The sequence below is a fragment of the Lissotriton vulgaris genome, chromosome 5, assembly GCF_964263255.1.
Source record: "Lissotriton vulgaris chromosome 5, aLisVul1.2, whole genome shotgun sequence".
Taxonomy (NCBI): Eukaryota; Metazoa; Chordata; class Amphibia; order Caudata; family Salamandridae; genus Lissotriton; species Lissotriton vulgaris.
In genome coordinates, this window is record NC_141693.1 from 1,269,204,519 (window position 1) to 1,269,217,564 (window position 13,046).

The window sequence follows — 13,046 nt, forward strand, 5'->3', positions numbered from 1 at the left end:
TGGAGGCCTTGGAACGGAATGGGGAGCCGGATGCTCTGGGTTCTGCCGGAGAGGAAGGAGGTGGTCCAATCCAGGGCCTTGTCTCGGATCCCTGAATGTGGGGGCGTGCGCGTAGTGTGCGGTGGCAGATGGTGTCGAAGGCGGCAGAAAGGTCTAGGAGGATGAGTGCTGCGGTCTCGCCGTTGTCCAGGAGGGTCCTGATGTCATCGGTGGCGGCGATGAGGGCAGTCTCGGTGCTGTGGTTGCTGCGGAACCCTGACTGGGAAGGGTCCAGGATTCTGTTTTCTTCGAGGTATTGGGTTAGCTGTCTGCTGACGGTTTTCTCGATGACCGTGGCTGGGAAAGGGAACAGAGAGATGGGCCGGAAGTTCTCGAGGTCTCTTGGGTCTGCCTTAGGTTTTTTGAGTAGGGCGTTGATCTCAGCGTGTTTCCAGATCTCTGGGAATGTCGCGGTCTCGAGGGAGAGAATGATGACGTTGGGCAGGTGGGGTGCAATGAAGTTGCTAGCTCTGTTGAAGACGTGGTGCGGGAAAGGGTCTGACGGAGAGCCGGAGTGGATTGTGCGCATGGTCTTGATGGTGTCATCGATGCTCACGCTGGCCCAGGCCAACAGGGGGACGTGGCCAATGGTGTGCGGAGGGTCTGTTGTGTTGCTGTCTGGGTGTTGAAACTATCGTGGATGTCTGCTATTGGATGGTTGGAGCTGAGGATGAGGGCAGTCTCGGTGCTGTGGTTGCTGCGGATCCCTGACTGGGAAGGGTCCAGGATTCTGTTTTCTTCGAGGTATCGGGTTAGCTGTCTGCTGACGGTTTTCTCGATGACCGTGGCCGGGAAAGGGAACAGAGAGATGGGCCGGAAGTTCTCGAGGTCTCTTGGGTCTGCCTTAGGTTTTTTGAGTAGGGCGTTGATCTCAGCGTGTTTCCAGGTCTCTGGGAATGTCGCGGTCTCGAGGGAGAGAATGATGACGTTGGGCAGGTGGGGTGCAATGGAGTTGCTTGCTCTGTTGAAGACGTGGTGCGGGAAAGGGTCTGACGGAGAGCCGGAGTGGATTGTGCGCATGGTCTTGATGGTGTCATTGATGCTCACGCTGGCCCAGGCCAACAGGGGGGCGTGGCCAATGGTGTGCGGAGGGTCTGTTGTGTTGCTGTCTGGGTGTTGAAACTATCGTGGATGTCTGCTATTGAATGGTTGGAGCTGAGGATGAGGACCTCCGTCTTGTCCGAGTTCAGCTTCAGATGGCTGGTCTTCATCCAGTCGGCGACAGCCTTTATTCCTTCATCTCTGATTCGTTTGAGGACACAGTGTAGAAACGGCATTCATTTTGCCAGGAATGCCCCATCAGGTCAATGGCTGAAGCAGTGGTGAGTACGGGTTTAAGTGAATGGTTGTGTTGATATGGTTTTACGAAGTTTTTAAGAAAACCAAACATCACTGAAAATCAAGTGCACGTCTTAAGCTAAAAAGCAACCCCACTTCAAAGTAATTGTATACCTTTTTTAAATACATTTTTTATTTAGGCTTATGCAAACCTAATGTTACATTATTAATGCAATTATAACATTCTCCTAACATTTTTCAGACTCAATGTTTAAAAATATTATAACATTGAAACTAAATGTTTTTCAAACAAAGTTTCAAATGTAAAAACTTTCACACTATTTGTTCTGGACTTAAAATGTAATACTCTCTGGGCTTCTCAGCACTATGGAGAGAGCCAATAGTCTTTTCCCCAATGTGATATGTTTACCTTAACCCTTTCGATGCTCATGACGAGCTCAGCTCGTCATGATGCACAGTTGAGCTGTGCTGATGACGAGCTGAGCTCGTCATAAAAGCAAGAGAATAACAATTTCCAGCACAGGAGGGGGAAAACACCAAGGTGTTAATACCAGATTCAAACCAATGAGCAGTAGTAAACCAAAAGGAGGTCGGGAGTCAACTAACTAACAAGGAAAATTGATGCCAAGGATCTGGCTTGACTCTAAGCACCTGTGTACGAGCCAAGCCCTGAAAATGTTTGGCATGTAAATGATGCAACATAAATCATGGAAAAATGTGGTAAAGCCTCTTCAAAATTCAAAAAAGTGGATTTCTTTAACAAGTCATGGGGTTGTACCTTAGTACATCAGAATATATCACTGAATTGAAAGGAATGTATTAAAAAGTAATAGTTTTAAACTTGTACTTAGAAACATTCCTCCCTCTCAAACCAAATGAAAATGCCTTAAGTAAACTAAAAGGCAAGTTAACTATAACGCGCACTCTATGTGCGGCCTTTACTCTTATACAAGGAGAAACTCTATAGTCTATTGAATTAAACAGAAGAGAAGGTTTTGTTCAGGACACATCCTAAACTCATGAAATTCAAGATATTGTCAGATGCACTAATAAGGGAAATAGACCATGATGCAATATAATATTTGCCTCGGATCATAGTTTGTTCATTGGTGTATGAGGGTAGAACATAGGTGACAGGGTCACATGAAGGCTCAGCTTGTTGTGTGATCAAAGTCAAAGAGGACCTCACGCTGAGCAAGATCCATGCATTTGGCTCCAGCCATGCTCAGCCTTTAGTGGTTCTCCCATCTCTAATACTAAAGTAAAAAACTGTTATAAAGCTTTGTATAGTACACAAAGTCACAAACCACCCAGTGATAACCCAAAAAACAAGCATTACCAAAGCCATTCACACCTTTGGGACAGCATCTCCGATCAAGCCTCAATAAATATACTCTCCCTTTTGGAATACTGAGTCATACTTTATCAGGATAAGCTATTTTTAGGGACTACTGATAATTTCTGGTGAAACAGCAAGAGCTGCAAAAAAACAGTTCTGTTCATTCAGAAGGGGAATGAGCAATAAAGATGCATTTAAATTTTTTTTTCACCTTGTCACATTTGCTGGGAGGTCAAATGCCAACTTCTGTCGTCTACAAATTATGCTTATTTTATTGTGGAGATTGGAGCTTAGTTTTCTTTCTCTGACCACAAAGTTAAAGGATTTTGTAAAGTGTACTATTTGGCAATCAATCCTGTTGGAATACAGAAATACACTTCAATCTTATGAATGTAAGGTTATAGTAAAGAAATTAATTGCTGGAGTGGGGCAAGACAAATGTAGGGAAAAGGTTTTTCCCTGACATTCTGACTCCATCGCTGTTCAATATTTTTCTGTCTCATCCTGAAGTGTTCACCCACTGATTCTGTTATTTTCATTTACCCTTTGTGTGCAAGAGACTGCTTGATTGTGCAAATGACTTGGTAGTGTTATTTACATTTGGTCCAGGATATGTTCTGTGATGTTGGTTGTTGTGTGTGATCCAGCTCCAGCACATCTGCTGCATAAGGAAAAGGAATCCATACTCCCTACACTATTGGAAGTCCTCAATCTGTCCCTAACTACCGCAATAGTACCATCAAGCTGGAAACATGCCATGGCCAAAGCACTCCTGAAGAAGCCCAACTTAAATCCAAAAATATGGAGCAACTACCATCCAGTATCTCTGCTCCCCCTGGTCAGTAAGATTCTGGAAAAACACGTAAACACCTCCCTCTCAAACTACCTTGAAGTCCATAAAGTTGTAGACACCTCCCAGACAGGTTTTCATCCCAAACATGGCACAGAGACAACTCTGATAACAGTGACAGAGGAATCATGGAAAGTTCTCGACTTGGGGGGGCACGGTGGCACTCATCCTATTGGATCTGAGTGCCGCATTTGACACAGTGCATCATGGCACTTTACTAGACAGACTCAAGGAGGATTGAGTGACAGGAAAGGCTTTCTTCTGGATCAAGTCCTTCCTAACGGAAAGAATATTCCAAGTGTTTGAAGGCAATCATACCTCAAGGAAGATCCCACTCACCTGTGGGGTGCCTCAGGGGTCCTCACTGAGCCCCACCCTATTCAACGTGTACTTGAGACCCCTTACCGATCTAGTTATCCCATTTGGAGCCCAGATAGTAACATACGCCGACGACACCCAACTGGTGTTAGCCCTCAACCACCCTGATGGCAGCACAATTGACTTGGAAGAGTGTCTGATTAAGGTGGCTATCTGGATGGACCAGTCTTACCTGAAGCATAACGGGGAAAAGACTAAACTCATGATCCTCGGTAGTACAGCTAGTGGCCCCACAGACTTAAGATGGCCAGCATGCCTGGGACCAATCCCCGAAAGCAAGGACAGAAGAAAGAGCCTTGGAATCTGGCTGAATAAGTCACTTAAACTAGACTACCAAGCAGTACAAGTGGCAGCCACATGCTTTGGCATCCTAAGGCAACTTAGGAAAATACTACCACTTCTCCCAGATACCGCACACAGAACGATGGTACAGCCCTTATACTCCCCCGGTTTGGCTATTGCAATGCACTCTACCTGGGCACCCCTAACTCCGTAATAAGAAAACTCGAAGTAGTACAGAACTGCGCAGCCAGACTATTATACAACATCCCCAGAAAACAATCAGCTAAGCCAGCTCTGAGAACATTGCACTTGCTTCCCATTTCAGAGCGTGTTAGGTTTAAATCACTTTGCATTGCACACAAGACCCTCTGGGACACATGCCCAAACAATCATTCCACCCTGGTCTCCTTCCACCGCCCCCTGCGCAATCTGAGATCTGCCAATCTGTTCCTAGCCAAAGATCCACAGGGTAAGAACGGGGGGACGTATGTTTTCGTACAACGCAGCCATTCTGTGGAACACACTTCCCCTACAACTTAGATCCACATCACAACACCTCTCTTTCAGGAAACAACTAAAAACATGGCTTTTCCAGAAGCTGCAGTGAAACTGGAACGTGTTGGTGTCGTCGCAACCAGCGCTGGGATGCCTAATGGTAGCTATGCGCTATACCAAGAATCGATTTAATAATATTAATAATAATAATGAGTTTCTGAGTGCTTGCCCGTTGGTGAATATTGTATTGCATATTGTGTCTTTTCTCCTGTGTGTTTTTCTGTGTGTTGGGATTGGTCCTTTCTACATTGTCATCATCAAACATTTTGCCTTCACTCTCCTGTATTTTAAACCCAGTTTTTGTTGATTTTTAGGAATCTGTGCTTTTTACCACTGCCAACCAGTGCTAAAGTGCTTGTGCTCTCTCATGTAAATATGGTAACATTGGGTTACACCCAATTGACATATTTAATTTACTCGTAAGTCCCCAGCAAAGTGGTACTACATATACCCCGGCCCTGTAAATTAAATGCTACTAGTGGGTCAGCACTCATTACACCACCGACTTAAGTAGCTTTAAACTGCCATTGCAATCTGGCAAATAAACCCTTTGCAAGGCCTAAACCTTCCTTTTTAATACATATAGGCTCCCCCTAGGAATGGCATTAAGCTACCCATTGGGCAGGGTTCAGAGTATTTAAAACTTTGGACACGCACTTTTAAGTTTTACATGTCCTGGTTGAGAAAAACTCTAAGATTTATTTTTCACTATTGCAAGGTCTGCCTCTCTTCAATAGTAGAATATTGAATTACATTATTACATTTAATAAGTTACCACTTCCAAAAGGGAGTAAATAGGAATGCTAAGTTTGGTGTCTAACTTTATATTATAAGCCCTCTTTCATGGAAAAGTCGGATTTAGAGTCACAATTCTAAAAATGCCTCTTTTCAAAATGTGACTTTTTCTTGTCCCAACCATCTGGTGTCTGCTGCCAGTATCCTGGGTCACATGACTATGTTTAGCTGGCAGTTGGTCTTTGTGTATTGCTCTCAGGCAGTGAAAAAAGGGCCATAGGTGATGCCAGGGTGGGCCTTCTCTGACTTCATGAAAGGGAGGAGCTATCACCTACCATACTTGTATATCGCAAATGCTCTACCTGAGCACACTCACAGAGTGTTCGACACTAGTCTATTATGACAACAGACAAAATCCAAGCATCTTTGGGGATGGAAACCTGTGAACCTTCAAAGTGTGCAACAGTTATAAATATTGGACCCTTAGACCCAACTCTTCAGTGCACCTGTGGAAGAATTAGAAGAACTGCTTGCTGCTCTGCAAGAAGGACTGCTACTTTGTTGCCCTGTTGCCTGCTGCTTGAGTGAAGGACTGTAACTGCATCTTGATCCCAGGACCACCAGAGTGACTTCAAGAGCCAGGTGGCTGACGTCCTGATCTGAAGAATTAGGGACAGAACAGGCTCCAACTTCTTGGAACCCAGCACCTAGACTCAGCTTGCTGTGAGTCTTGTCCCTCAAGTGATGTCACCCCAGTCCTGGACTCTTGGAAGTGGCCCAGAAGGTGCTTTGCCAGCCCAGCTGTGTTCCTGTGGGCAGAAATCTTACAGCTCAGTCCATCTTTTCCCAGCTCAGCTTTAGAACTACTGCTGTACAATGGCATCCTCGACGCAGGCCTTCACATTGCAAGTCCCTCATTGATGACATCCTTGATAAAGATGCAAGACACCGCTTGTCGACAGCATCCATGATGACGGTGCAGTACTACGAATCGCAACCTTGCAGTTCCTCGGAATCGCCTCTGAGCGACACATCCTCGACGCAGGATCAAGCTACGTTCCGCACCTAGGGTTGAAAGTACTCTTGTTCAGTGGGCCGAACTTGGTCCCAGTATCCAGCACAGTTTCCATCGTGATCAGCCTGAACTTGTGACTTTGTCCAGGTCCAGTGTGACCAGATAACCACAGTTGCCGCTTTGTGCTTCTAGGCACAATTTTCACTTAAATCTTTAATCCGTTGCCTGCGCCGCAAATTTCGCGCTAGTGCGGAACGCTCCATTGAGCGAATGAGATTGGAACGTTCAGCGGACGTGCGCAGCACTAGCGAGGTAGTGCACGCAACGACCGCTGAATGTTCCCCGCACTTAAGGGGTTAAAATTGAATATCATTGGTTCTACTTCTATTTTTGTCAGTTTGATGTCAAATAATTTATTACTCTTAGACCTGGCATCCTTGGCGTGGTTTTCCTTGACTTTTTGCCTCTACCTCCTGTGATTGTGATGCTGTGCTGGATTTCGTTTTTGCTGGCTTAGATGATTTGGGCACTTTGCCACTGCTGATCAGTGTCAAAGTGCAAGTGCTCCCTGTGTAAATTGTTAATATGATTGGTTCTCCCTAATTGTCATATTTGATTTACTAGTAGGTCCGTAGTAAAGTGAACTAAGTGTGCCAAGGCTGGTAAATCAAATGCTACTAGTGGGCCTGCAGGACTGATTGTGCCACCCACATGAGTAGCCCTGAAAAGATTACTTAGGCCTGCCACTGCGGTGCCTGTGCCAGTTTGTTCCCTGCCATGTCCACTTAGCAAGTGCACCCACTTGCCAGGCCCTAACCTTCCCTTTTCTTACATATCATTCAAACAATATTGACAGTATGGGATACATGCACAAGAAGTTTACTATTTCTTACAATATTTCAGGCAAGCAAATGCTCAAAGATAAAGATACAACCACTGTCAACAGTTGTAAAAACAGATGGACACAGCCTACCATAAAACATGAGCGCAATTTCCAACCCGAGCAAAGATAGCATATATCACTATACATATCATCAACAAACTCTCTTCAGCAATGTTGAGTTTGTTCTCTTCTCTTTATTGTTATGTTACTTTTTCAAGGTTTCTTCTGAGTAAAGACAGTTCTCATTTATTTTCAACCACAGGGTAACCAAAACAAATTCTTGCCACAGTTCTTAATTTAGATTTCTTCAGTCAAAGGATAGCACAAAGTTCTTGCCAACACGTGTTTCGTCCGGCTAATATGCCAGAGGACTTCGTCAGGGCAAGGTTATTTATATATTTCAAAAAGAACAATTAAAATAGTCAATCCAAGAGCCATATGCCCAACCTTGGTCAGGTTCCTCGAAGATGAGGTCGTCACTTCATATAAAAGAAGAGGACTAGATGGGCATATTTTGAGAAGATCTCGGTAAATAACCCGAGTATGAACCAAAGTGTCGTGGTAGCAACAGTCACAAGAGCTTGGCGGTGTATGGCGTCTAGTCTTCTTCTTTTATATGAAGTGACGACCTCATCTTCGAGGAACCTGACCAAGGTTAAGGGGAGGGGATTTCCTTTCACCTGAATGGGCCTGATCTCTCTTCCACAATGCTGTCTCCACCTCCTGCCAGGAAGCTGCACCAGGGAGAACAGAACTGGTTTTGGCAGGGTACAGGGCTTCTCTGCACCAGAGAACAAAGGATTTTGTAGTGTAGATATTGGGGCCCAAACCCCAGAACTTTAGATCATTCCTGGAATGCAAGTGGACCTCTTTGTCAAGGAGAAGAGCTGGAGAAACTGAGGAGGAGTACTGCCCTTGCTCTCTGTCTGGGGTTGGCCTGCAGTTGCTGTTTCTGCCAAGGAAAGAAGAAGGACTATGCTGTGTGCTGTGTCCCCTGTTTGAAGAAGAGCTCCAAGGGCCTGTCTGTGCTGGCCTCCTGTTATGAAGTGTCAGGGACACAAAGACTTCACCCCCAGCTCCCCTGAACTCTGCTGTTGTGAGTTCTGAACCGCCTAGAGGGGACCGTGCTAGTTTTGGACCTCTGGAGGTTTTTGCTGCTGTTTGGGAGCTGGAAAAAAGAAGAAACGTGAAGAACTGCTAAAATCGACTCATTGCTCTCATTGCAGCTGTTTTTCTCAAAGCATCTCCACGTTGCGAGAAGAATTTCCATGCATCGCCGTGCTGCTGCGAAAATCGTCGCAGCACCTGTTGCCATTGCAAGAATCTACGCATTGAGGGATCGCGGCTGAAGAGGACAGACGCAACGCCGCTCGATGCTGCCGCAGCGATCGAACCTTGTGACTTTTTTATTCAACATTCATATTGCCTGAATTTTATCTGTGACGCTTTGCTACTGTCTTATTTTATGGTTTTCAGAACAAAATAAAGTAGTTTGATGATTGATGCTGATGATGAGTTACATGTCTCATGTGTCTTGGTGTTTCCCTTTTCTTCTTTACTTTATTAAATTAAGGGAGAGGTGCTCTATTTTGTTTTGCATTATGTGTTTGCTCAGAGTGTTCCCCAGGTTAATATGTATATTACCGTCTCTGTGAATTGGTGATGTCATGGAGCTCTGTTTGGGTAACGGTTATATGCTTGTCTGTTAGAGGTTCTGTACTGCTCCTCGGATGAGGTACAGTGAACGTCATGGCTCCTAGTGAGGCATTTACCTAGTACCTGACATGAAAGATAAAATTATGATAGATCTACTTACGAATTTTAAAGCCCGCAAACATTTTGCTTTGTAGACCAGTCTACAGCTTTCAACACCATCAACCATGACGTCCTCCTAGAAACCATGAAAGAAACAATGGTCGGGGACTGAACTGCCCTAAATGATTTGGGTCACACTTATGAAGCCGGATTAAGTTTCTTTATAAGTCTTGAGATAAATGCTTGACCCTTCTGCCTGTGGCCTTAGAGGTTCACTAGAGAGATGTGAGGGCCCGAGCATCTATCCTGCTGTAATGTGGGATGCACTCTGATGTAATTCATCCACATTTGTTGCAGGACAGACTTGGTTGATCTGGAACCTGGTTGGCTTTTTAATCTGTTTGTTACAATTTGTCACACTTGATTTTGGTTAATACTTTCTGAAAATCGTTGCTGCCGCTGGTTCTCTTTGCTGCATCTCCCATGTCCTAGAGGTGCTATTAACTACCTAGGGATCCATACCTGTTCCTTTTCTTATGCTGTGTAAACATCACTGTAGAATTGCAGTTTGAGGAAATTTAGTTTGAAACCCCTCGGTCTTTTTTTTCTTCTCATCTACGCATAAAATGGAGGGTGGAGCAGGCAAATGATCTATGTACCAACCACATTTAGGAGCACAGCCAAAGTCAGTGGATGTAGTTATTTTGCCCTAAAAAACTGTTGCATGACAAATCTAAACATTATATTTGTGAATAATGATACATGAACCTGATTTCACGTGACCAGTCAAGTTTCGATCCCTGCTCCAAAACCGGAGTTGGAATTGGTGTGATTTTTATTGCATCGGATAATTGCCTGGTGCTGTAAAGTTCCCACAAAGTGTTACATTTTGGCAGCTCAAACGTGTCAGACTCTAACAAGGGTGCAAAGCCTGGTATTTACTGAGACGTGCAAAGTTAGGTGCAGTAAGTTATTTTCCAAAAAGTCAGAATAGGAATCTGATCAATTTAGAACACCTTAGTTTCGGATTATGTCAGGCCTTGCATGTGCTATGCAAGAAGAGAGTAAGGGCGTGGGATATAGGATCTCACTTAGAGAATAGAGTGTATTAGTGCATACGATTCCCTTTAAAAAAAGTCCGACTTTAGAGAATTTAGCAACCTGAAATGCGCTCAGAACCTGTCATGTACACCATAAGCAAAAGGCCAGATGGAGCACGGACAATGCAACACCGAGGGACAGGCAAAACCTGCACAATTGGGTTAGTAACTAATGTACATGAGCTCCTGGGCTTCTTCCCTCAGGAGCATTCAGTAAGCCCCTTCCAAAAAGAACATCAGCTACCAGCATCTGGTACTACCAAGAAGCGTATGGCTCTTGCTGCAGGCATAACTTTCTTATTTGGCCCCGCCCAAGGGGAATAGCTATTTACTGTGCAGGAGTCATCTTCAAACCTGACACACATCCAAAAAGCTAATTTCAACTACCTTCCTTACTACATCAAACAGTGTATGGCCTTCTAGCAAACGACATTTGAGATTTTCAACTACAGTTTTCAAATACATTTCAGTATTGGTGCATGTCTGGGCAGGACTGGTCAAAGCACCTTTGCCTCCCTAAAGACCTTTGCGTCTTGATGCTAATCTTCACTGGCAATGTGTTACCTTAGGTGCTTGTAGGTGTTTTCTGGCATTGTTTGTTGGGGACATGTGCAACTGCCCAACAGCCAGCACTATCTGGTGAAGGGTTATTCAGAAGGATATCAGATGACCTCCTGTTAAAGATCACTAGACACTGATGAAACATGATTCAGCTTCATTTACACTACAGGATTCATCCCACTTTGCATCACTGGAGACCTTTACACAAGGAGCTGCCATAAGTGGTTTAGCGACATCGGGTTAGTTTCCTAACTTTCCATCTTTGATATGTATACATGGAATTACATTTACAATAGCAACTCAATTTCTTACATATGGAAACCCTTTTCGCCTGTATCCTTAGCACACCGCCCATATTTTCTAAGTTGACAATTGTACTCATGTGGCAGCAATCACTCACCATTTAAGGGAACATCGTCAATTCTAAAGGAATATCCTGAAAATATCCTGCACTTGCCATCTGAAATGGGGATTTTATTCATGTTTAAATGTTTATAAATACGTCTGTATGCCATGTTCCTGCTTGTTGAATTGTGGAGGCAACACCAACAACATTATAAATGTAAGAAACTATAGGATGCAATGCACATTTTTTACTGTACTTTAACTAAATTCTGCTATTTTCTGGTTTGCAGGTCACCACCATCATGGTCTTGATTCGTGTAACTGTGCTTTCTCAGCTGGAGGGTGTATGATAGCGGCAACACCACCTCCCAACATGGCCTGCTACTGCACACTCAATGCGCTGAGCTGCGTAGGACAAGTCCAACAATGTGCCCAATCTAATGCGTTCTATTGTATGAATCCAGATGCATCTCTAGGCACCTGCCTTCAGGGTCAGGGTAACTGTAATGCCTATTCTGACAGTTGTGACTGCATGTATTACCCTGGTGGCTGTAGAATCTCCAGTCCGTCCATAGCCCACACTGCGTGTAAGTGTTTATACACATCAGCGTGGTCATGTGGAGGGATCATAGCGAAGTGCAAAGACGCGACGTCTGCAAAATGCATCAATCCTGATACATCCAAGGAGTCCTGTTTACAGGGAGAGGGGGTCTGCTCATACAAGTAAAAAATCAACAGTGCTCAGGGACAGTGCTTTCTAAATGAATCGTCACCAAGTAGCATTGCTTTACTTTGTGCGACCAATAATTCTGTGATCATAAAAATTCTAGCAGTGTCCTTTCCAATTGAGTGTAACGAGATAACTTTTTAACCCTTCTAAATAAATGTTTCACTTGCGCATTAAGCATATGATCTCTGTCCTATGCCCACCAGCAACCCAATTTAAATCCAATCTAAATCAGCTATTTTTCCCAGTGGTCTCTAGTATTTCTGAAAAGATCTCAATCTACGACTCCCAATACCAGAAATGTTTGGAAAATCTATTTGGATTGATCTCATTGTTCTGACTTTAAAATGCCTGCCGCTTTTTGGGGCTCAATTACAAGAAACTGATGTGTCGCTACCTAAAACAGCGATGCAGTAGAAAATGAGTAATCAACACCATATAGGTCTCCTGTACTTCATTACACGATCAGAGTTTTTTTGGCGCAACACTTACCATGTACAAGCACCAGGCATGATGAGTCATGCTACTCCCTCTGCAATATTGGCACCTGCCAGCGTTCTGTATTTTTCCCATCACAATCACTTTTGTGCCCTGTTAAAATTCATGATATGGTTAGATGTGGTCGGCTTTGTATGGGTGCACGGTCCCTAATCTTATGTGTCCTACCAATGCATCATTGATGAATTTCATATGCTTTTCGTCAGCAAAGAGATGTTTAAATAGCTATGAAATGCTTAATAAAAACAACTTGTCCAATAAATGTAAGAAGTCTGAGAGTTTAATTTATTTATATCCACTGTTTATGCAAATGACTGTAGCTCTCTGCCCTTTTCCATTAAGATCAAAAGACTTTTTAGTGCCGCCCTGGAGAGTAGGGAGATGCCAGATATATTGGGCCCTTTAGTCCAGAGATCTTTGTTCCGATCCCCTCTGCCCTGCTTCTGTCCTAAATAGAGAGATCCCAGTATTGTAACTGAAGGGTCAGATCATGAAAGAGAGGTAGAACAAGCAGATGCTGGTTGCTGAAACAGGGCTGCTGAGCTTTGATTGTGTCGTTTTGAACGGCCTGAAGAATGACATCAAAATGGTTACACACATCTCGATTTGGGGAACCAATGGGTTTGGATTCGAGTCATTATATATTCTGTGTTCACGGCTTGACTCACAAAACGTTCTCGGGTCA

General features: G+C 44.1%; 1 protein-coding gene across 1 annotated transcript in view; it reads left to right on the plus strand.

Annotated features, from left to right (window-relative positions):
- Nucleotides 1–12,623, plus strand: part of LOC147712439 (uncharacterized) — a 172,997-nt gene extending 160,374 nt beyond the window's left edge. Inside the window, exon 8 of the mRNA XM_086923112.1 lies at nucleotides 11,427–12,623. Coding sequence (XP_086779238.1) covers nucleotides 11,427–11,863 — 437 coding nt within the window. The 3' untranslated portion in view covers nucleotides 11,864–12,623. The remainder of the gene's footprint in view (nucleotides 1–11,426) is intronic.
- Nucleotides 12,624–13,046: the final 423 nt, after the last annotated feature.